Source organism: Acanthaster planci, linkage group LG12 (genome assembly GCF_054643075.1).
Source record: "Acanthaster planci isolate LZ-2023a linkage group LG12, COTS_SCS, whole genome shotgun sequence".
Lineage (NCBI taxonomy): Eukaryota > Metazoa > Echinodermata > Asteroidea > Valvatida > Acanthasteridae > Acanthaster > Acanthaster planci.
The window spans coordinates 8,501,437-8,525,430 of NC_141788.1; the positions used below are offsets into that span (position 1 = coordinate 8,501,437).

General features: G+C 43.5%; 4 protein-coding genes and 1 long non-coding RNA gene across 8 annotated transcripts in view; 4 read left to right on the forward strand and 1 right to left on the reverse strand.

The window, feature by feature from the left end:
- LOC110985139 (receptor-type tyrosine-protein phosphatase F-like) overlaps positions 1-7,684 on the forward strand; it is a 60,142-nt gene extending 52,458 nt beyond the window's left edge. For all 4 annotated transcript variants that reach the window (XM_087144241.1, XM_087144240.1, XM_087144242.1 and 1 more), the window contains 7 exons: positions 574-673; positions 1,235-1,311; positions 1,884-2,018; positions 2,645-2,779; positions 3,298-3,455; positions 3,813-3,948; positions 4,518-7,684. In XM_087144241.1, coding sequence (XP_087000367.1) covers positions 574-673; positions 1,235-1,311; positions 1,884-2,018; positions 2,645-2,779; positions 3,298-3,455; positions 3,813-3,948; positions 4,518-4,592 — 816 coding nt within the window. In that variant the 3' untranslated portion in view covers positions 4,593-7,684. The remainder of the gene's footprint in view (positions 1-573; positions 674-1,234; positions 1,312-1,883; positions 2,019-2,644; positions 2,780-3,297; positions 3,456-3,812; positions 3,949-4,517) is intronic.
- Positions 7,685-8,273: 589 nt separating this feature from the next.
- LOC110985140 (selenoprotein Pb-like) lies at positions 8,274-13,116 on the forward strand. Its single transcript, XM_022245939.2, has 6 exons — positions 8,274-8,503; positions 8,915-9,182; positions 9,820-10,017; positions 10,444-10,642; positions 10,776-10,930; positions 11,366-13,116. The coding sequence occupies exons 2-6, from the start codon at positions 8,944-8,946 to the stop codon at positions 11,397-11,399; spliced, it is 825 nt and encodes a 274-aa protein (XP_022101631.2). The 5' UTR covers positions 8,274-8,503; positions 8,915-8,943; the 3' UTR covers positions 11,400-13,116.
- A 1,658-nt stretch (positions 13,117-14,774) lies between these two features.
- On the reverse strand, positions 14,775-17,803 carry LOC110985226 (hepatocyte growth factor activator serine proteases-like). Its single transcript, XM_022246093.2, has 4 exons — positions 17,638-17,803; positions 16,290-16,403; positions 15,988-16,093; positions 14,775-15,329 (listed from the first exon to the last, which is right to left on the reverse strand). Exons 1-4 carry the CDS (start codon positions 17,786-17,788, stop codon positions 15,302-15,304), a joined length of 399 nt encoding a protein of 132 aa, XP_022101785.2. The 5' UTR covers positions 17,789-17,803; the 3' UTR covers positions 14,775-15,301.
- Positions 17,804-18,937: 1,134 nt separating this feature from the next.
- LOC147797119 (uncharacterized) lies at positions 18,938-23,332 on the forward strand. The gene is made up of 3 exons (XR_015427368.1): positions 18,938-19,609; positions 22,343-22,488; positions 23,136-23,332. It is a non-coding gene; the product is annotated as an uncharacterized LOC147797119 (long non-coding RNA).
- Positions 23,333-23,694: 362 nt separating this feature from the next.
- The window catches only part of LOC110985224 (gamma-aminobutyric acid type B receptor subunit 1-like), a 47,353-nt gene continuing 47,053 nt past the window's right edge, over positions 23,695-23,994 (forward strand). Inside the window, exon 1 of the mRNA XM_022246088.2 lies at positions 23,695-23,918. Within this exon, the coding sequence (XP_022101780.2) occupies positions 23,884-23,918 (35 nt within the window). The 5' untranslated portion in view covers positions 23,695-23,883. The remainder of the gene's footprint in view (positions 23,919-23,994) is intronic.

Genomic DNA, 23,994 nt, shown 5'->3' on the forward strand with positions numbered 1-23,994 from the left:
ACATTATCTGGAATTCGTTCCATCTCATTGCATTCAAACATGCACACAAATTTAAAAAGTCTGCACCCAGGATGGCGTTGAAGTGTCTCCACGTGGGAAATGAGGAGTTAACACCAGTGATTTGATATAGCTGTGTGGTATCAGTCCAAACATGTAACCTGTTTCGTTGGGAAAGAGGAACCTTCGAGTTATCGCCAAATGTGGGACTTGGAACTTGTAAACTAGCCTTGAGAGACGCCATTGCTGCAAGAGGCACCAGGCTTATGTGCTTGCCACAAGAATCCTCAAAGCATGTGTATATTGACAAGTTGTAGACACCTCATCAATGGTGGGGGGGGGATTTAGCACACGATGCTTATCATAGGCAAGTGTGGGATTAACCCAGTGATGGCTTCAAATTCTTTTTAAATTTGTCAAGTTTATTTAGAGGGTCTCCAAAATTAGTTGATTGTGCTCAAATGCTAATCTTTGTTCGACAGTCCTCTTCACGTGTAATATCTCTTTTGACAAACACTGTCTTCTGTGGTGTAGTCGATAGTCGGCTTACGGCTGCCTGTCTCATACATCTGTTAGGTCTTGGACACGATGTCTGTAGCTCCGAGCGAGGACAACTGCTATGGCGGGAGGAACGAGCTGAACCAGGACAAGAACCGGTTCCACGACTGCATCCCTCGTGAGTATCACCGCACAACCAGTATCCGGATATAGGTATGATAACTACAGAGGGCGCTGTCCACAGCCCACCCCAGAGGGAGAAGTAATGGTGGCCTATGCCTCAAGCCCTTACATAAGTAGAATACACGCAGGAGGTATAGCCTATGGCTCTCAGTATGTGTGCACTGTAGCACGCACTGGGAGCAGGTAATGGTACATACTACGTGTGACCAATTTCAACGGAATGAGCACAAGTCAATATGTATTAACCCCTAAGAGAAATTCACTATACACAACGACAGAAGTCTGAGAGCAGTCAGGTTGACAAGCGTTCTGGTACTAAAAGTGTTTGCGAAAGTGAGGTACACACAGCATTACAAAACATTCACAAAGAAATTTGCCAGCAGGAAAGGATGTTAAATTTTTCCAGATTCACAGTAAGAATGCTGACAGTACATCACAAGTCTGTGTTTGTGCGGATCACGAACCAACCTCCACGTCAAGCTTCTTGTATAAGAGACCTTACTGCAGTCATTTGGTTCGTAGCTCCTCAGACTTACCAAATCATGTCCCTTTACAGTTGACAAGAGTCGGCCCTACCTCATGTCACCAGGAGAGGGAGGCAGTACAAACTACATCAACGCGTCGTTCATTGATGTAAGTGTCCAGCTGTGCTCAGCTTGCAGCCTGTGTCTGATGCATACTGCGTACATACTTATCATCCTTCATACATATTCATGATCGAGAGCCAAGCTCTCATTGGCCCATTCACTGATCAGTGCCAATCGCTGTTATTGCTGTTCATCAGGCAAGTATGCCCAGAACCACGCACGAGTCAAATATGCAAGTATAGTCAACTTTTCCTCAGAAATATTATATTCATTCACTGTGTGACTGAATTGTGGAATTGGCACCTTGGTAAGGTACGAATGCCCAAGCGAGACAAGGAAATAATGATGGTACACATGTATGTCAATCAGTGTGTTTTAAAATGTGCCTGAAATTGTAATTGAAATTGAATAGACGAGGTCTGTTGTAAAACAAGTATAAGTAGATTTATTTCGGATGGATAGTTGACATAACCTCTCCAAGTTTTTGGAAGTTGACAAAGTAGTTCCCTCAGCCATCCATCCTTGAACCACGTGATGTTTATTAATTGCTTTATTAAATCATTACCACCAGCGTCATACATGGAAAGTCAGTCAATTGATCCGATCGTTACCTTGCAGGCATACAAACGGAAAGACGGCTTCTTGGCCACCCAGAGCCCTTTGCCAAACACGGTGGTGGACTTCTGGAGAATGGTCTACGATTACAACGCACGGGTTATCGTCATGTTGAATCAGATAGATGGGTCTGACGAGGTAAATGACAAAATCGTCGTAGCACAGAATATCAGGTTTTATCATCAGTTGTAAGTGTTTAATTTTTACAAAAGGTCGCAGTTCAGAGTTGATTTTGAGGGTATGTAAATGTCTCGATTATGCAGCGTCATCAATGTCTATCATTGGAAGAGAATCAGGAATAAGTTTTCAGTGTTGAATAACTTTTGTTCAAGGCTTTGTAGTTTGGCAAGTTGTTGTCAGAAAGTTCAGTAGACTGTAACATAATGACATCACGCTTTGTTTATACATGTGCTTTCCTACAGCACCGAAATGGGACACAATTTATCAAGTCCCCATAGGAAAGCACATGTGTAAGCAGAGTGTGACATCATATTTTAGGTCTATATGATGCCAAATTGGAGAGTTTGTAGACTGATCTTTTAAGCCGGCGATGTCAATTTCTGATACTACTTTTCTTTCCATTTGTGTCAGTTGTCATAGGAATCACTGATGCCTGATAAAAAGTGCTCTCGTTCAGCACATAATGACAGTAGGATCCAGCCAGAATTAAAAAACCAATTATTGCCTTATGACTAGCAATTTCATTGATAGTTTTCCATTTGATGTAAGAATGACGTGATCGTATCGACTGTACGTGCCCACAGACATGCGCGCCATACTGGATTGATGATCCAGAAGAAACGGCCGAGTTGGGCATCTTCGAGGTCCAACTCCGCGACTGCAAGGACTTCAAGCACACCATAGCCAGGACGTTCAAACTAAAGAACACCACCAAGGCGGTGGGTACCAACCCCTTCTTTCATGGCTCTGCAAGTAGGAGGCAGGTCTGTGACTTTACATGGGACATGGATAGCATATGATGGGCTTGACTTTGGCTCTGTGCTCTAGTCCTATACAAGTCAGCCATTCCCACGTAAAAGTTGCCAGCTCTTTCAGCAAACCATGACGGAGACATTAATTGGCCAAGTGCTGACTCTGCCAGTCTGACCCATTGCATCACTGTTACGGTGTCGTGGTCAAGACCTCTTGAGGGCATCATAAGACTCTCTGAGGCCTTTGGCAGACCAACACACAACCTCCAGTCTGCATTCAAGTCACAAGCTATTCAAATAAACTGCAACAAAAGCATTCCTTTGTCATTGTTCACTCTGTTACTTGTGACTGGTGAGTGGTCTTGAGTCTGGTCTTGTGTCTGGTCTTGTATGTGGTCTTGTGCATGGTCATGTGTCTGGCCTTGAGATGGTCTGGACTACAGCACTGCTCCGTTAAAAAGGTATCCACCCTGTTCCATTTTCAGTCAGAGAAGCCTCGCACCATCCACCATTTTGAGTTCCTGCAGTGGAGTCCCGAGGAGGAGACGCCGGCCTCCATCGTCCCATTCCTCTGCTTCATGGAGCTGGTCCAGCAAAGCCACTGTCAGACTGGAGGGGACGCACGCATCGCTGTCCACTGCCTGTGAGTAATCACACCAGGCTAAAATCTGAGACTATTGCCGTTTGATTGATCTGTGGACTCTTTGCAGCAATGATCCCTGAGCTGGACCAAGAGATGGCATAATTTTCCCGGCAACGGAAGCTCCTTTCATAGGAACTGCACTCTGCTAGGTCACAAATGACTATGAAATACACACATTATGGTCACATTTTATACCGTCTAACACAGAAACGGAAAACTTAGAAGTTGACAGTCCTCAAACAGTCCAGGAGATCAAGAACATTTCATTTTGTTCTTCACTGCCAGCAGATAATAGAGAGTACTTCGTGTGTAGACTAACCATCTCGTGCAAGTCGTTTTTGATTTTGTTCCCCACAGTGATGGTGTTAGTCGAAGCGGTATTTTCTGCACAGCGATGGCATCGTTGGAGAAACTGAAAGAGGAGAAAGTTGTGGATGTTTTCCACGCTGTCAGGAATCTGCGACGGAGTCGGCACAACATGGTTGAAAGCCAGGTCAGTAAACGTGATCCAGGTTAATTAAAAGGGCTCTACGATCGGAATTCAGTCTCCGTGCCTGCTTCTGAAGATGTTTTTGGAGCTTGTAAAGCTGTGGAGCTGTTTCTGTGTTTGGAAACATTGTGGAGATAAACATGCCAGGTCAGTTAAGATGACTCAGGTTGGTCAACATGACTTAAGTCAGTCAACAGTGACCCAGGTTAAATAGTCAACAGGATCTAGAGCCGCTAACATGACAAAACTCAATCAAGATGACCCAGGTCAGTCAATAATGACCCAAGTCAGTTAACAGGATCTAGAGTAGTCAACATGACCCAGGTCAGTCGACATGACCTGTGTCAATCAACATGACCCAGGTCTGTTAACAATGACCCAAGTCAGTCAACAGGATATCGAGTAGTCAACATGACCCAGGTCAATCAACCTGACCCAGCTCAGTCAACCAGATTAGATCACGCAGGATGAGATCCCACCCCTACTCGGAAAACCTCTTGACGTTTCTGAGGTTATTTGAGTTATAAAAATGGACTTACCCAACATACTTTATTCATTCCATCTCCTTTCAGGACCAGTACCTGTTCTGTTATGAAGTCCTCAATACGTACTTGGAGGAGAACCAGACCTATGCCAACTTCAGATAGACAGCAGACAAACTGACGCCGACTTCAAGTATTATCCATGAGTGCGCAGCGACCGGTTCCCCGAGACCCACATATGCCCTGAGGAATGGCCATGGGCGGGCTACCAGCCAAACGACACCAGCTCGGAATTGCAGTGGATGTTATTGCATCGCCCGGCAAGATCACACGCAATGTTTGCAGCCCAGACTCATTGGGACTTTTTGACACATTAGTATGGTCGGTATAATGTGCTACTGAATGCTTCCGAATTTTGGTTCTGGTAAACAGGATCCTGTGAACACAGAAATTTGTTAAGCAATAACTCAAAAAGTTTATTTTTATCATTTGTGTGTCTGTGAGTATCTGAAAGAGCAAATGCACCAATTTAAGAGTGCATCAATTTTCAAATAGTCCAACTTGATTTGTGTGGCTCTCCTGCCAGTAATCTGTAGAAAGGATGTAGAAATTGTCGTGCCAAATGTGTACATAAATAGACACTTTGTGTTTCGTCTTTGAAATAATTGTATATTGTATCACTTCGCTTATTTCAAACTTCACTCTCTTACTGAAAACATGTTTTGCTGATATTTGTATGTATGTGTTTATACCTTTTATCGGATTTCATGTCATTTGTAAGAGATGTAATATGTTTTTTTGATGTGCCATCTTAGCTGAGGTATTTTTCTGGATTGACATATAGTAGTTTTTTAAATGGAAAAATGTCTTTTTAAATTTGGTTAATGAAGAATTCCAATGATTGAATCAAGTTAACCTCTTAAAGTTTCTTTTGTAATTGTTATGGCACAGATAGTGTTAGATTTTTTTCTTCTGCAGAGACTGATGTGCAACTTTTCAAAAGCAATGTTTACTTGTTGTTTACTCTAAGATTTGTTTATGTCTTTCCCGCAATTCTTTTTTCAAAGGTTTACAGAGATGATGGTTAGTGATGAATGTAATATTTATGCAGTACGTTGTATATTAGTCAAGCAACGATATATTTAATTTAGAACAGATGCTGGTACCGATATGTAAATTATTTTGGAAATTTGTGTCTGGCTGGTTTGTTTCCTGAAGGTGGGGGGTTCAGGGGATAATTACTAAGGCCTATGGCATCGAGCTCGACCAAGAGAGGGGCTCTTTCCTTATCAGCGGAGGCTCAACTGCACATCACTGGTTCACAAATGACTAGGAAACGCAAGCATTGGAGTCACTTCGTTACAGCAACGTGAATACTCCCGAGCAACGCGGCTCTGTTCAACCGATGAGGGGGTACTTCTGCTCGAGGCGGATGCTTGCCTGGCTTTTTTTGGGTGGGGCCCAGTGGTCAGCTTGCTGCATATAGATGGTGGTCGGAGTAGCTGGTTGATTGGCGGGTCGGCCAGCTGGTTGGCTGCTGTTTAAGTTCCTTTTCGTATCCAACTAGCACATGGATGGATGAGTTGTTTGTTGGTCAGCTAGTCAGTTGTCTCGGGGGCCAAATGGCTGGCCAGTGGATTTTACCTACCCGATTTGCTGGCCAGCCGGCATTCTGGATCTCTTGGTTTCTTGCTGGCGTGTCAAGCAGAGGCTGGCTTCCTCATTGGCCTCCAAGGCAGGCTGGACTGTCAAGTTGGCCGGAAAGTTGTGTGTTTTGTGAATATACCGGCCTGCTGATGGGGCTGTCCAGCGGGCTAGCTGTCTTTCGGTGGTCGGTAAGGTGGCCAGGTAGTGGCCCTCGAAATTAACTCACCATCTCTGTTTCTCTGACTTATTACGGCAGGCGTAAATAAGAAGGCTAGCTGGTGAGCCGGAATCGTGTCTGTGGCTGGTAAGCATTCTACCTGGAAGTCTATCTGATTCCCCTCTGGCCGGCAATTCAGCCGGCTGGCAGTACCGGTGAATTAATAGGCCGAGTCCGATGTATAGCCTCAGAAGTTTCAATCTGGCCTTCAGTCAGTGTTGTAATCGAGTACTTTCCGAGTACCAGCATTCTCTGCAAAATACTGAACTGGGTAAGAGGGAATAAAGCCAGACTGCACAGGCATTTGATGGTAAATGTGCAAAGGTAAGATTACAAAATAAATGTTAGACTTCAGACACTCCCAGTTATGTAAAATTGAAGTTTTGAGGAGAAAAGTACTCTGAAAGTTCTCGGCCGGGTACTTTTGTCCTAAAAAGTTAATTTTAATCAAACAGTGATGGCCTGAAGTCATTATGTTGCTTTGTAATCTTACCTTTATGCATGTACCATCAAATGCCGATGTACTTCAGCTTTGTTCCCTTCTAACTAGTTAAATATTTGGTAGTCTTAAAAAGTACTCAACTACATCACTGCCTTCAGTGTGTGGAAGAAGCCTTCTGCAGAATTGCTTTTTGACTCACGGTGAACACACCGATCACATTTAAATCACCCGTGAAAATGAAAAACATCTGTAGAACGTGTAGTAACGCAAAGGTCAAAATGTATGTGACTATGTACAGTATTTACATTATGATTAACAATGAAGTGTGTATAAAATGCATTGCAGCTTCGTAAGGAAATAATACGTTTCACAATAGTGCGCCAGCACGAGTTTGCAACGCGTTGGCCAATCACAATGCGCGAAATTTGTCGACCCAGTGCGCGTTTGGAAAGGTCGACAAATTTCGCGCGTTATGATTGGCCAACGTGTTGCAAACTCTTGCTGGCGCACTATTGTGAATCGCCCGTACTGTGCAGTGCTTTGTAAAATATAATGTTTTATTTGCAACATATTTGTTGATATGTTACAGAATATTTACAATATAACCTACAAAAGTTGTATCGTCACATAGTGATTTTGCTGTCAGGTGTGGAGAAGTCTAATATTTGCTAAAATTGATATGCTTTCAAATACATTACACACACCAAACTTTTCTCCCACGCAGGTCAACTTTTCTGGCAGAATGTAAGACACGGGATATATATTTTAATGTTGTTTTTGATGTTAGGGAGTTAACTTTGAAGTCCTATCCTGGAAATTGTTTTAAGCAGTTTTGGTACACGTCTGTAGACCGTTCGACGGGTTTTCTTCTCTGGCCCGCGAGATGTTTGCAGTACAGACTTACCCAGGGCAGATTTATGACTGAATAAAATTTGATTTAACAAAGTGGAATTTTTCTCGAAGCTGTCAAAGGAGTGTACGTCTCAACAGCATTCCTTCGACGCCAAAAATGCGGGTGGCAGAATCCAAGCTTGAAAAATCGGCCCAACCTTTCTTTCTGACACGTCGCACTTGATACATGTATTAGGCCTACATTGCGTTTTTGAGTGCTCAAGGGCGACGCGGCTTCTGCAGACTGGAAATTGATCTTCGAAAGGGGGCAACCGGTGTGATCGGATATATTTCAGTAGTTGCAGTTGAAAATATAAAATAGAATGGGGAATCAAGGTTCCCCATTTTGACTCAGATTTCGCATTGCATGGGAAAAATGGAGTATATATTTGAATCCCTGGTCCCAAGTGGTATTTTCCCGGACGCATGCGACGCTAAATCGCTTAATTTCGATACTCCTCATCTGCTAATGCAATATCTGCAGCGTTTTACAATGATAACTGTTTATGCAGTTGTCGGAAATATCAAGAGATCGAGCATCCGAGGTTTTCGAAGTACTGAGTGCAGAGGTTTTGACCCCGACCCTGACCCTAGTGATCAGACGATCCCTAACCTGGCAGAGGCACACCATTGTGTGCAAATTTGAGGCTCGAAACGGCCATTGTATAAATACATGCCACGACGATAACAGTGTTTGTAGATTGTAAATGGCCTATCGCACGACAGGTTGTTACATATAAGTAGATCAAGTTGCACTGTGCTCAAGATTTGCTCTGAGGGCCTACGTCAAAAAAAATACTCCGTGGTCCCTTGGAACAGCGTCAGACGAGCTTTTTCCTCTTGAAGTCAGCTTTCCGAATCGAACTCGGCCTGTCTGAGGTATGTTGTTTTAGACACCTTTTCATTTTAGGAGAAAATCAAAATTCACTGCAGCTAGTGTCCTCGTGAAATGCTGCACATATGAAATGAGACATAAATGCCTAAATAAGTCAGTGTGCCGTTACGGTATGTCGTTTCACTAGAGTGAAATCAACGAAGCGGACTTCAGCTTATTATATTCAAAATTTCACGTTATGCCGGTTGTTTTTGCTTCCTGAGATGGAATTCTTTCTGCTTTATTTTTATACTTACCTGGTTTTTGGATAACAAGACTGAAATCACAGGTTCTTGACGAAATTAGCCATTTCTCGTCATATTATGACGGCCTCGAACATACGTGCACTTGTGGATAGTACTTGTTTGAAGTAGCTGTTGCTTCTAAATTTAATTTGGTGTCTTCTGTACCACCAGGCCTTAACCAGACTCCAACCCTTGCAATAATGGGTCCGGCCGCGCGCAGGGTACCGCCGTTGTTAGCGGCTCTGCTCTGCGTCGCCCACCTGGCCTGTGGCGCCGCAGGCCGGGTGTTGGTGGACCCCTTCGACTCGCCGCTGCGGTGTGTCACGCCGCCCGCCTGGAGCTCCCGGGGAGTGAACCCGATGGAGGCAGGCCGGGGGAACGTGACAGTGGTGGCCCTGCTTCAAGCTTCCTGACACTTCTGTCTCTCCCAGGCTTCCGGGTAAGATAACAATTTCCTCACGGTTGCTGTGGTTTCTAGGCTGAAGCAGGACCCAAGGAGAAATGTATTGCGACGAAAACCACCCTATGTTGGCATGATACCTGGAAAGTCACAACTTAGATATTGCGAAATCTTGTTTTCATGCTCAGTAAAACCATTGTTGTTTTCAAGTTGGGTTTAAACACGTGGTAATCCTTAAAAATCCTGGTCCACACTGATGAGCGTTAGACCTATTTGGTTTGGAAATTTCCCGAGGAAATCAACTATCGATATTTTGTTTCAGAACGTATTTTTCACAGAGTGGCTCATTTGTTCCTGTTCTCTGAATGCAGAACCGGCAAAATTCGGTTTTATTTGTGCTTTCCGTGCATAAGAACACAGTCGTGCTAACAAGATTTATTGATTTCTAATATAGTTGGAAACTGTCATCTCGACAAGTTAGCACTTCACAACCACGAGATAAAACACTCAACCTTGCCAGCCTGACGCGTACGAGCTGTCTTATAAGAATAAAGATTGAAATTACGTTTTTGGCCAGGCAAGTCACGTCGGATCGACCTGACTGGTTTTCTCAGTCCTGAATTCAATCAAATCGCCGCTATTTGCTGTTTGCCCCTCGGCCCACTTCCTCCCGCAGGCTGGAGACGCTGAGGCACAGCTTAGCGCAGGACGGCCTCCTGGACATCAATTTCCTGGTGGTCAACTCCTGGAACGCCTGGCTCCACGCCTACAAGCTGAGGGAGCTCGTGACGTTCCCCGTGTACCAGGAAGGCTTCTTCAGCAGTATCTGGAACGCCTTGTTCGGGAGAAAGGACGATATACTGGTGTATGACAGGTGAGAGCAGTAAATCTCTCCCTTTAACGTCGAAATGCGGTCGCAGTTGGTGCTTCTTTTTCAGTTTGTTGGCTATGGACTCCGAGATGGCCAATTCAAAAGTTAAAGGGTAAGCCTAGTTTCAGAAAGGACTATGAAATCTTCACATTGTACAAGCGTTGGTTCATAGCCAGGCAGAGGGTTTGCATGGCTGCCATCTTGCAGGCCAGTGCTTTTGTTCCGCAGGGTATGCACAAAGGAGGATTCCATGTGACACAAAACAACTGCCCTGTAAGATGGCAACCACGCAAAGCCTCTACTGTCGATTAACTGATGTAGCGAAGGACCACAACAGCGAAGCTCAGCCGTCATTAGATAGGTAATCGGCAAATTCTGTATTCTATTAGTCTTCCATTGGCCTTAACACCTTCACCGCAACTTCTTCAGGTGCGGTTTTCTGACGTATCACCTGAGCATGCCGTACAGCTTCTTGACCTACCCCTACGTCGAGGGAGCGATCCGAGTCACTTACCATGGTGACGACCCCTGCAACTGTACCCTGGGGGTGAACCTTGCAACCACTGTAACGCCCTCAACGGTGGCGGATAACAAGACAGTAGACTCTAATGAAACTCTCAATATCGAGGTATGGCAATTTCATTTCTATAAAAGAAATCTGATTTCGTTTTACTGTAGGCCTTTTTCAATGGTTCAACCTTGACGTCATTACATACAACGTGACATTGTGTATAAAATGCCTGTTCTTTTGAACCGCACAGGGCGACTTTGAGGGGCTCAATGTGACATCGAATTCATCAGGCGAATTCGAAGTAGCAGCCAACACCACCGTCACATCCACTCCTAGTACAAGTGATAATCATACCCAGGGTAACGTGACAGAGGTCGAGCCAGTGAATCTCAAGAAACAGCACAGGTGAGAGAACTAGGCGAAGGGCGTCGGGAACCAGATCCCGGGCCCGAGTGGCATGCTCTCGAAATTGAATCCCCGGGTAGACTGCATTCAAGTCGGATGTGGGCCCGTCGGTAATACAATGTTAACCTGTGAAAATCGGTTGTCTGAGGAGCAATTCGGCTTGAAGAAAGCCTGCAAAGCTAAAATGAGAAATGTTTTAAAATTCGACCTGCGTACGGAATTGCTTTACTTGAGGTAAAAAAGCACACACGTGCAAAACAGATGTTTGCCAGTGTAGCCCCGGTATCGACCAACTGTACGAAGGGTCCAAAAGGAGGAGCAGTTGAGATCGAGAAAAGATTGTTTCTTGCTCGTCCAATAAAGTGCTGCACTTTATGGCTGACCTTTTTTCTGTCATTCAGCATTTGACTTGGATTTAATTGGTTCACATTGTAGACATCATGGCAAAAAATACGACAAGAAGAAATGACAGCACCATGACGTCAGTACCTGCCGTAAGCTCCGCGCCCAGGGCATCCGCGACATCTGATGCTGATGCTGATCCGGGACCCGGCTGGCCGAGAACACATCCGAGAATGTGCCAGCCGAGCAGCGGATCTGCGGCAGCTGATGCTGACCGGACTTCGGCACCACGAACCCCGCGGAACCGGAGCCGTCTCCCTGACAGGACTGATCCTCGGACAGCGTTGCTGTTACCGCCAACGCGACTGGCGGGGTGAGCAATACCGGAGCTAGCGCCTGACAAAGCTGAGACGCGAAGCCCGGTCCAGGCGGTGTCCGGACCAGCGTCTGAGGGAGCTGAGCCGCAGACCCGGCCCTGGCCGAGATCTGCGGTGCAAGTAACAGCAAGTAAAGTGGGAAGAGGTAAGGAGGAGTTCAGATAGTCAGACAGTAAAGCTGTTCTTCCAGGAGAAAGAACGGCCCCACGTCGATCAAGAAACTGAAAAATTACCCAGTGCGCTCGGAATAATGTTTGTGAAATTTTGGTCGTCTTATATTCTGTTGAAAAGTCTGTCTACTGATGCCGAATTTGGAACGAATCATCATGTTCCTTCAAAATATCTGCCGACGACGAAAAAAATGTCCCCCTTCTTAACAGACATGTTAAAGGAACGCGCAATAATTGTTGCAGTCAGCGGCACTGTCGAAGTAGAAGTTTATAATTTCGCCGACTCGGATTTCGTGGGTTGTATTTCCAGGGGGCGCTCTCAAAGCTATTGATGAAGGCAACCAGATAAATCCCACAGGACTCTGTTGCTGGATGGAAACTACCGGAAAATGGTATAGAGTCCGGGGCCGCCCTCTGGAAAAAAATCTCTCTGACTATCTGGAAACGAGACGATTTTACAAGCAGTATTCGATAATTTTCAAAGAATGGGGTCTTTAACTTGTTGTAACTGTCCATGTCTTGTTAAGTGTTGGTTGTTTTGGTTTTTCCTTCTATCAATGTCGTTTTGATGAATTTACTTATTCTGGTGAGTTCACTTACCGTTTGCATGAAATGCCGTATTCGTGGTGATCAATTCGACCTTCATATGTAATTAAAAAATTCTGTTCAGTTTCGACCGAAGTGGGATTTTATTTTATTCAGTTTGAAATGCCAGTTTCAGAAAATCTGCCGGGTGAACTTACTACCACTTTGATACGGAGAGCTGTGTCGAGCGTACTTTTGTCCATTTACCTTTTATCGTCTTTATGACCTGCTTTCGTTAAACCCCCAAATCTGGAGGAACAAAAGCCGTGATATACTTCGACGATCAAGGTGGATGGACAGAAAATGACTGACACGCTCAATTTTCCTCGGACCAGCCAGCCGACCCCAGCAAGCTCGGTGGTCGAGTGGTTCAGACGTCTGCACTAGTAAGCAGGAGGTTGTAGGTTCGAGTCCCACCCGAGTAAGCTTGTGAACTTTTTCATTAGCTCTCTGACAAGCACTGAGCATATAGTGTTTATCAATATATACGTTTGGTAAGGGCAAAACCCGTTATATAATTTTCAATTTTCCTGTTCATCTTTGTTGATAAAAGTGCACATCTTGAAATGTAGGCCCTACACATAATGCTCCGACAAAAATTATGATTTTGCATTTCTCAAAATTTTGTAAACCGTGTTGTTTCTTACTGAAATAAAGATGGGATGTTGTTTCCACGAAGAACCTGCATTCCAAGAAAAAATGCATACTGTGATCATGTCTACTAGGGTAGTCTTTGCTCGAGTCCAGGTTGAGAGAAGGATTCTTGATATGTTACAATGAAAGCCTGAACGTTTAACATCCAGATTCAGTATCTCTTTCAAAGCAACTAAATCGGCAGGGAAAGCAAATAAAAGGAGGCTTTATACCGGTAAATGCATTCTGCGAAATGTTTATAGTGAGAGCAGCGCCAAATTCAGACTTTGGAACCAAAATGGTTGTTCATTTTGGGTGCAGTACAGCATGTAGCTATTTTGTGCTAATACGGGCGATTCACATCGGGCAACAGATTTCGCGCATTGCGATTGCGCGCATTGGCCAGCGCGCTGCAGACTATTGGAGACACACTATTTTGAAACGCCCGTATTGTCCATGTGCACTGACGCAAAAGCCACCATTTTGGTTCCAACAATTGAGGCACTCATGTCGCAACTCTGTCTAGAAACAGCCTGAACCAGGAGTATAGTTGAGGATGAGGACGTCGGTTCTTCGGTGTTTCCTCCGGGCGGTGGGGAAGTTTGCAAGCTGTTTGCTCAAGCAAAGGCAAGTCGGCTGGTGTTGACCGAGGGCAAAAGGTCAGCTATGGGCCGGCTGCCATTATGGGACAATTAAACGTTCGGTAAGCCATTTGTGAGTTAAAGTTGAATAAAAACTGGTATACTGAGTTATCTGATTGCACATAAACGTAACAATTTGAATTCCCCAGACTTGAAGACACTGTTGCTATACCTCGTGATTCGGGACAAGCTTTTGCATAGCGACTACCATTTCTAGGATGGACTGGTTCCTTTGTGCCCTTCGTATCCATTGAAAACAGTGTTTAAATGCAAGGCGTCTCTTATGTAACTATGCAAGAGCTTGCCCCAATCAATAGGTATACACTCTAAAAACGTCCGGGTCAGATTGGCCCCTTTTCTGGGTCAAATTAAATATTTTGATTAATTATTTTGACCCAGAAATGAGTCATACCGAATGGGACCCAATTCTGGGTCAATCTGACCCGGACGTTTTTAGAGTGTAGCAATAGTGGTTTTTGTATGGAGAATTCAAATTGTTGTGTTCACGTGAATTTAAAGAACTCAGTGTACCAGATGTTACTCAAATTTAACTCGCAAAAGGCTTATTCCCCATGCTCAAGAAGAGCCGTGTATAGTGTGAGTATAACGACATGAATGTCACCATTGTTGGAAATTAAATGGCAAGTGTGTGCGTTTGTGCACACGCACAGTTGGTCTTTTAATTCCGCACGCCCAAGCGTACACAGGCCTATAATGAACAGCCATTTTGTTTCCAAAATCTGAAGTTGGCGCTATTCTCGCAATAGACATCTCCGTCTAATCCAGCCGATCAACGCACGGTACGCCGATTGGAGCACAAGAAGTTGTCGGAGCCTACTGAGGGCCAAATTTTAATGGTAGACTGGATCACGAGTCGAAGTCTGGGATCGTTCCAGATCCCAGTCTGCTGCCTCAGGTAAAGCTACAGAAGAATGGACGATGCCTTGAATGATGACTGGCAAAAGGCCATCGGTGATGGGTAAGTCTTCACAGGAAAGCCGGTCGGGGTCGCTAAATCCCGTAGGCATGCTCACCCGACGTTAATTTCTCGGCTCCCTTTTTTAACACTTAAGAAACACGTCAACAGTAACATTGATTCTTTTTGCTCTTCTTTTCTTTCATTAAAAGATATTATTTGGTATATGATTACAAATCTTCCATGCAATCGATTAATGTTCCATGCAATCGATTAATTCAGTAACTGTCGGTCAGACGTTTGAAGCTGTAGTATGCATGCAATAAAAGGTGGTAAATTCTATCAGGAAAGTGAAACTTGCCAAAGCAGATATTGACTTGTAACCTTTTCTTTAATTAACTTAATGCCAAGGATTCTAAATGAAATAAGAGACTAATAACGACTCCCCACTTTCAAGAGTGTGGAGAAAAAGTGATATCGTTCTTTAAATGATGATCAAAGTGCCATTGTTTACAGTTGACAGTGTTTAGATTAAACCTCGGGGTGCTGAAATCATTCAAGCAAATAATTCAAATTAAGCGTCTATATTGGAATTATTTTCAACGCTTCTGAATAACTGCGGGCATCTTGGTGGTCGTTGACTGATCGTTTCGGTTGCTGTGGACATAGGCCTATCCCAACAGCTGAACTACCTACAACCCAGTCGGCTAGGGAGAGGGTTTCCGCACGTCATGCCTGAAAGCAAAATAAATTGTAGAAACCTGAGGCACACAATCAGAACCGGACTATCATATTAAAAAGAAGCGATTCATGGCAGAGTGTGCCATCTTGCACAACAAAACCTTTCGAATCGCATTGTGGACAGAGAGTCGACGTTAATGCGAAACTGAAATTTTACGCAAACACTCGTCAGTTCTGCAGTCTTTGGGACACAGGGTTGCACGCTATTTAGTTTGAATTTTTGAGCGATCATGAATAATGTCTCCTTTTTAAGTGGAGTTTGCTATGCCGTTGTGTCTGTGTGGTAATTCAGGGATTGACAGAAACATCTTACAGCACAGGCAGATGGTAAACTTAAGAACAGTGATGTACTGGCTACCGGCAGATCAACCGGCGGAGGCGGGTCCTATTTATCTTGCCATGGTATAATCAGAATAGCTAATGTACATGATAACACAGAAAATTTCTAAGGCACCGCTGTATCCGCCTAAACGTGGCGCTCATGGTGCACCACAGTAAACCAGGTAGTTGAAGTTAGTGATGAAGTGAGATGACAATATGAATAAGATGGATATCTGAAGGTAGTTTGTCCAAAGATGGAGGCCCGTGTATGGGAAAAGGGTCTATCCCACATGATCTCTGAATTGGCAACATTTTGTTTAGACCTACTCACCCATTGCAGTCTTTGTAGACGTGGCCGTCTGGGCAGAGACAGAAGTATATGTTCTCATATACGATAAAGCATTCCCCCGTACCGCAGGGCTTCGTATCGCACGGTCCTGTCGGTGGAGAAAAGGGAAATGCATGCATCTCACACGGCGTCTCTACATTTTGGTTGGCATTCGGGCGACATTTCTGCCCCAGCGTTTAGCAAGTTTCCCTTCGATCATTGAAAAATTACTCAATTGCTCTCACTAACTTTGGTGGGTGTTATTTTTTCCATAATTTCTCTTCTCGCTCCTATGGGTCACTCACTGTATTGGCACATTTTGCCACTGGCGTCAGGTGGACAAACGCAGCTTTGGGAGGGCCCAGACACCTGGCACGAACCGCCGTTCAAGCAGGGATTGGTGTCACACTTGTCGTTGCCTGTGCAAAAATATAGTCACATAATCGTCCCGTGTGTCGAACTCGTAAGGGTAGGTTACAGTGTTGGCAAAATTACAAACATGGGATCCTCCTTAAAAATGTAACTTGAAAGAAAGTACATAACAGCCTCGGTCAGTCCGTGAAATATTTCCGCCCAAGGTGGTATCGTTTTCTAGAAAATGGATTTCCCCCCCTCTTTTTTCAGGATGGTCGGCCGACTATCATATAAAAATTCGTTTCGTTTTAAATATCTTAACTGTGTGCACTGAATGTGGTAGGAGTTGTTATTAGTGGATAATCCCCAAACCAACGAAAATACACAGGCGAAATTCACAAAACATGTTGAAAACTGAAACAAGAGAGGTAACAGAATGTTAGGTATAAATTAACAAAACAAACTGGATCAGTTCAAAGTCAAATTTTATCTACGAAAGGGAGATTTCCTTTTCGCAAAATGTTGCAATGCCACTATCATCCCTGAAGCATAATGGTATGGTCCAAACCGTAACATGGCGGCCGTTCCGGTCTCAGTGCACAGAGAGGATTTTCGTCAACAAAAACTACGATTTCCAGACGTTAAACCTCTTGTATTTCCAGATATAATTTCCACTGTGCCAAACTGAGAATGAACTTTAGACTTCCACTGACGTGTTAACTGACGCCAAAGTGCGGTCATGACTCGAAGCATATTCGCGTACACACATGGGTGGGATGTTGTAGGATCGAGTCACGTACTTTACCGCCCGATGAAGATTTTCCCTTGGATCGACAGTTTTGCATTGTCGAATAGGCATTAGTTCAAGGTAAATTTACTGATTTCTTTTGACTGAGGAAAAATAATGCTCTTTAGACTTTTTCAAATGTCATGCCTGCTCTTCAGCAGATGGGCCCTTGGAGTACGTTCTTTGCTCATTCAGAACACCCTGTAGTCCATGGATTTTGCTCAAACGTGAGATAAATCAGTGGAATGAAAACTGTAGTTAATTTTATACACCCCTAACTCAACCAATCTTGTAAATTTAAGACAAAAACCCAATGGTGTAACCTCCCTTTAACTAAGAGGGCATAAATTGGCAAACAAAGACGGGGTTATTTAACCCTTTGAGTCTATGCAACATGGAAATGTTTTTGGAAATGCACTTTTTCTCTTGGTGAACGGAATTCATGTTCCTGTTGGGACTACACCTTAAAATTATTCTTCTTAAAGCTTCAAGGAATACGAGAACTAATTTACGTTTTTCACAGTTGGTGCCGTAGTATTCCATGGGGCACTTGCATCTGTACCCCTCGTCAAAGATCTCCTGGATACAGGTGCCGCCATTTTTGCAGGGGTGGTTGTCGCAGGTGATGACAGCGTTAGCTGAAAGGAGGAAACTAATGGTCATTATACATGTACATGTATGTGCAAAGGTAACCTATAGGCACCGTCACTTTGGATGATATACACATAGCATGGACTGACAAAAAGTGCTATGGGCGTATTTTCCAACAAGCACCCCCGCCCCCCAAATGGAGATTTGAGCAAAGTATGGCAACTAACATGTACGTTAAGCAATTTGACTACCAGAATGAATTTATTTGGATCATTATGAAAAAGACGGTAGAATTTGGAAAGTTGGCTCAACTGGGAAAAAAATTGTTTAAGATGAGCAGAGCACTTGGTCGCTTTATGAGTGAAGCATCGTTGTGAGGGTGTGGGCTGCTTTTAGAAGGCAAGAGATTGTAGGGTGAAGTTGGGTTCCCGCCATGCGTTTATACTTGTGTGTAAAATTAGCTGGATCTGAACACAATGCAGTTTGTATTAACTCACCGTTGACTGCGGCGACAGACAGCGAGACATGAGGGGAAAAAGGGAGAGAATCATAAATGTTGATGTTGGCAAAGGTCGAAATATATTTCGCTTTTCCAGTTGGTGTTGAGAACACCCTGTACATCAAAAAATTTCACTTCATGTAGTATCTCCAGTCTGAAAGTATTCAAACGAACCGAATACACATCGTTTCGAATAAATGTCATTGTTGGATATGACATGCGTTTGCCGTCCATGATAAGTGCGCGCGCACCAGCCAAGAATCTCTAATCGAGCGTCCGGAAATGTAAACCTAGAACACTTTACTATGAACGCTTCAGTCTTGTACTGCTGAATCAATTAATGTATTATATAAAGCAGCTTGGTAATAAAAACACTCCTCAAAGAGGAGCCTACGTAATGCTAGTGTACATTTTTGGTGAACTATGAGTTGGTCACAACTTTATTTTCCAAAACACCAGATATGGAGGAGGATACAACCAGATATCGTAAGCTTAACTCCTCGTGCGTACTTGGCTCGACCCACGTTCAATGTCTTCATTGTACAGCGAATTTGAAGGTGTCTGTATGAAATTTTCACTTTATAAATGAATAAATTCTTACTCACCGAGGCCGATCAGGCAGAGAGCGAAGAGAACGACGTAAGGCTGCATGGTTGATTGTTGGTGTCACACTGACGAGTGAAGAAGTATCCAGAACCGTGGTCGTTTTATAGCTTCTCCACGTTGTTGCTAAATCGCTAGAAACAGATGCTTCCGCTGAAGGGACTCGATGATTTTGTTGGTATAATTTTCTTAATGGTAGTTACAAGTTTATCTTAATGGTAATTAAGATTTCAGCTTGCGCTTCGGCTTGCGTTTGGAGCGAAACGAAAGTCAAACAAAAACCAGCGTCATATCAATATTAAACCTTATCTTTAGTGTCCGCAATTTTTAATGTTTTGCTGAGTAATTAAACATTAAACTTCGCCGTGCGTGATCTACTTTTATTTTAATCTGACGACTCTTTCTGAATCCCGAGTAAAGTTCAAATCAAGAACTTAAACAAACTCGTAACGTTTTGTCGAAATAACTTACCTATTTCCATATCACTTTCAAACTATTGCAGCGAAATTATTGTAACCAGTAAGGCGCCCTCTGGAATTTATATACTTATTCATTCAAGACGTAGTTGCCTTGCCGAGTGGCTGCCGGACGTCTTCAAGTGTGGATGATTGGAGCATGTCGCACAGCCCCTGTCTGGACCGCACAGCTACATAAACCCGCGCGCCGCGGCGGGAAAGTGAGTCTCACGTGAGGTATTTGGCGACGATCGACTGTATCTTTACTCGTTTTACTTCTCGAGTCTTGACTGGTTCGTCCTTCGAAAGATCAAGTCAGTGTTTCAAGTCTTTTCTGTAAGTCCTTCATGTCAGTTTTGTTAGTCAGTCCCCGTAAATTCGTCTAGTCAGTCGGCAGGTGCAATTATTTTGTTCATTTAGTTCACTAATCGAAACGCCCTACATGCACGTACCTACGCGCCATCTAACAGTGAATTGAATAAACACACATAGAAAGTTAACCAAAAATAAGCAAGTTCAGTATGTGTTTAATAAATGCTGTGGAGAGTGTAGGGCTCAATACTTCCCCCTCCCGTGCTGTCCTGAAACCCTGTCCGTGTGTGTGACCGGAAGTCGCTGCGGCCGCCGGGCAGACTTCCCCAGAACGGACCTGCACCCCTGGCCTACTCCACAGCCGCTCGTCGAGTCTGCCAAGGTCAGGTCGGGCGTCGTCGACTTGGACCGCCACATTATCAGAAATTCATGTTGGCTATTACAAAGTAAAATATGTAAAGTGTGTACATAATTTGTATATACTGGATAAAATTTTGTATTGCGTTCTTCACGCATTGTGTGGAGGTTTTAGTTACCAAACGTGTGAATAATCTCAAATAAGGCGTTTAACATTTTCGAGGAATCGCTTACTTGGACTTCTCCAGAAAAAGTGTTGTAATAAACTTTATTTTTAATTAGGGTTCCTTTTTTTCCCTTTGCTTGACAGTGTTTTAGATGAATGATATTCATTTGGGCCTTACGAAAAATAACACACACCCCACAAATTCGGTTTGCTTTGTTTGGTAGAATCCACAAGTCACCAACCTCCCATGCTATCGACCAGTTTGATAAACCACGTCACTGAACCCCAACTGTTCCCCATTTTGGTATAATAATGTTATAGGCGCGATGTAGCCATTAATTTGCACAAAGTAAACAATATCATCAATGTGAAAGCAGTTGGTGCCATACTTTGTTATTAACTATTCAATCAATAAAACCTTCTGGGAAAATGACAGATCTGAGAGCTTGTGGTCGATGTTGAAGATCTAGTTGATTCAACGGGTTGCATTCTAGGTGTTTTGTGCTGTGGTGTCCGCCCGATAATCAATCCCATTTGATCAGGTCTTTTCGCCGCGGTCAGACGGCAAATGTTCAGAGGTATATTGGCTGACTGTATTTAGCAACAACCGCCCCTTGTTCGCTCAAGGGCTGGACCGAGCTGAAAAGCTTGAGGTTACACACGACGCTACAGTACCTGGCTGCAGCCACTAGCAAACACCCGTGCTGCCAAGTGATTTGCACAGGGCCTAAGGGTGCATTTGAAAGTTGTGGCTGCCGCTTGAAGTAACAGGTTTGACTGTGCAAACCACTGACTAGCAGATGCAATCCTCCCATAGACCGTGTGCCTTATTCCCAGCCCCCGACCAGTTGATTCAGACATAGCCAACGATTAATCGGTCCGGCGGCCTAATAGTGAGACAAACTTTGTCGGGGCTCTTTTGAATAATTTGAAAATGTTTTTAAAAAGTCTATATACGAAGCCGATTTCGCTTTAAGGCTGGATGAAAAAAGAGCCCTAGAGTGTTGATCACATCAATTTTCAACCACAGTTTGTGCAGCAAGGCAGACATAAACTGTTTTAAAAACAAAAGGGCCACAGAAGGATCGCTCCCAACTCAAGCTTCTTTTAACAAAACATGTCCACTTGTAATTTCGGTTAAAAAAATTACGGAAAAGGCTATCTTTTACCTGCAGAAAACGCTGTTATATTTTGCCGTCGCAAGGACATATATTTCTAGAACTCCCGTGCATTTTCAATGAAACAGTTCAAAACAGAGTCAGTGCATCTGAGACCAATGGGCCTATGCCCTGATGACGTCACACGTGTTTACACGTGCATTTCCCTATGGAGCCAGTGGCGACTCACGTGAGTAATGTGAGGGCGCTCGTCTTGAGCTGACACTAACGCGGTGCTCAGAGAAAATAAACCAGAATTTAGCTGAATATCTCCTCCATCTTTACTTATACATCTCTCTGTGAGTATTAATACTTTCTCACTTCACGTTATCATATCTCATAAAAACATACTCGATCAAAAATATATCTCGCAAAACCTATTTGTTTCAAAAAAGACCCGATGTTCCTAAAACTAGGTCCTTTCAGAACGAACTAGAGTGGATATACATCGTACAAACGAACTTTGGACAAAAATATTTCTGGTAAAAGCTCAGTTGAAAAAATATACTTCATAAAATCCTTTGAAAATTTGAAAAAAAAATCACTTGTTTCTACTTGATGGCCCTAAAGGGTTTCCGTACGTCTCCCTTCATGAAATAGTTAACAATGAATTAGTTCACACGTGTGACTGGTGCTAAGCGAACTTTTTATCCTTCAATTTCTATAAATGCCATTACATGATTTTTAGTAACAATAATAAGCACAGTAACTTATCAAACTTTAACACCATATTAGACAAACCATTAATTTTGTGAAAAAATGGCTTAAATCTTTGGGTGTTATTATTGATGGCAAATTGACTTGGAAACTTCGTGTCGACGCAATTGTGAGTAAAATCTCTGGAAGTATTGGAGTGATCAGACATAGATATTGTTTAGGTTTCTGTTCTGGAGGATCTTCATCACGAATACTTCTCTTTTTATTATAATATTGTCTGGGAAAATACTTTTCGGACGAACTAAGATAAATAAATTCTTCTGCAAAAGAAAGTTGTTGTCACAACGAACTACCAGCACGCGTTATTTAGGTCTAAATATTTTAGTAATTTACTGCCACTCTCCTATCCGCCTTGAGCAGAAGCACCCCCTCATCTGTTGAAAAGAGCCATATTGGTAGGGAGTGTCCATTTGTGTTGGTAGCCAAAGCCAACGCAACGCATGCGTTTCCTACTCCTTCGTGAACCAGCGAAGTGCGGTTACCACCAACAGAGCCTCCGTTGCCAGGTAATTTGCGCCCTCTTTTGTTGGCGCTCGGAGCTCGTAGTTAAATGTTTATGCTTCTTCCAATTTACGTAATTACAATACCAGAGTATCATCTTATTCATCATTCTATATACCTCAACACGGAACGACTGCCTTTCAAAACAGTATTACATTTTCTGGACCCAAAATGTGGAATTCTTTGCCACTGTCTCTTATACGGTCAAACTCTTACTAAATTTTCAAGTGCAAACTGAAGTCATATCTCCTGTAAATTTATTCTTTTCAAACTGTATATCATCTTTAATCTAGTTTACATTATTTCAATGTCGATTTTTCCCTCTGCCCCCTTTGCCTGATTTTACATCACACAGTTTATTTCTGATACCTTTACATTTACTCTATAACTTTATTTTTCGAATTGGTTGCCTGTGTTTGATTTTCTTCGTTTTGTATTTCTGAATTGACGTCCTGTTTGTTTTGGATTTATCCGTGTATTCTGATTAATTAACACGGTATGCATTATACAAGATTTTCCTTTTATGGGTTTTGCAACCGTCTTCTATTATTGATCCTTTTACATCTATTGTTTTATATCTTATTTAATGAGCTCTACCATGAAGAGAAAATAAATGTTAATTTTCAGAAACATTTTGCGGAATCATACATAGGTAAGCGTGAAACAGGAGTATTTTGAAGACGAGGATCGGACATCGGCCCTTCGGTCACCTCCGGGCATTTGGGGAAGTTCAAGTTGCTGGCTGACTGCTGAAGCAAAGACAGGTCGGCTGGTGTTGGTTGAGGGCTAAAAGGTCGGTTACTAGCTAGCAATAATCATGGATCTATTAAAAACGTTTGATCGCCTGATGTCTAAAGGCAGAGCCGAGTATGGCGAGCGGTACGACCTCACTGTCTCCCCATTGTCAGAAACACATTGGCAGGTGTGCATACGCTGATGCAAGCGAACAGTCAGTATACATGTACAATAGCTGCACGCCCTTCCGTACGCATAATGAACAGCCATTCTGTGTGCAAAATTTGACGCTTGAAGTAAGATGTGAGACAGAGAACCCCCCCCCTTGTTGGCCGTTGTTTGAACGGAATCTCAGACATTTTTTTCAGACACGTATAGGGTACAGTGTGTATAGGGCTTGGAATGTGTGTGTGGGGGGTACCCCTGCGTCCATGCATGTCTCGCTGAGTATAAAATTTGATGCTGACGCTGCATAAGCGACTCTGTCTAAAAGGAGGGCGCGGCAGGTCAACACAAAGCTCGCTGATTAAAACTGTTAAAATGGTCAGAGTTAACCGAAGGACAAATTTTAATGGTGGGCCATATCGTGAGTCGAAGTCTGGGATGGTTTATAGGTAGGTCCACGCCTGCAGACTCAGACTACAGAACGGTGAAGGCTGCCTGGAATGAGGAGCGATGAAAGGCCATCAGTGACGCCGGGGTAAGTCTTCCAGAAACACTGGTCGTGCGTGGTCGCTCAATCCCCTAGGCATGATTACCGATGTCAACTCGGCTCG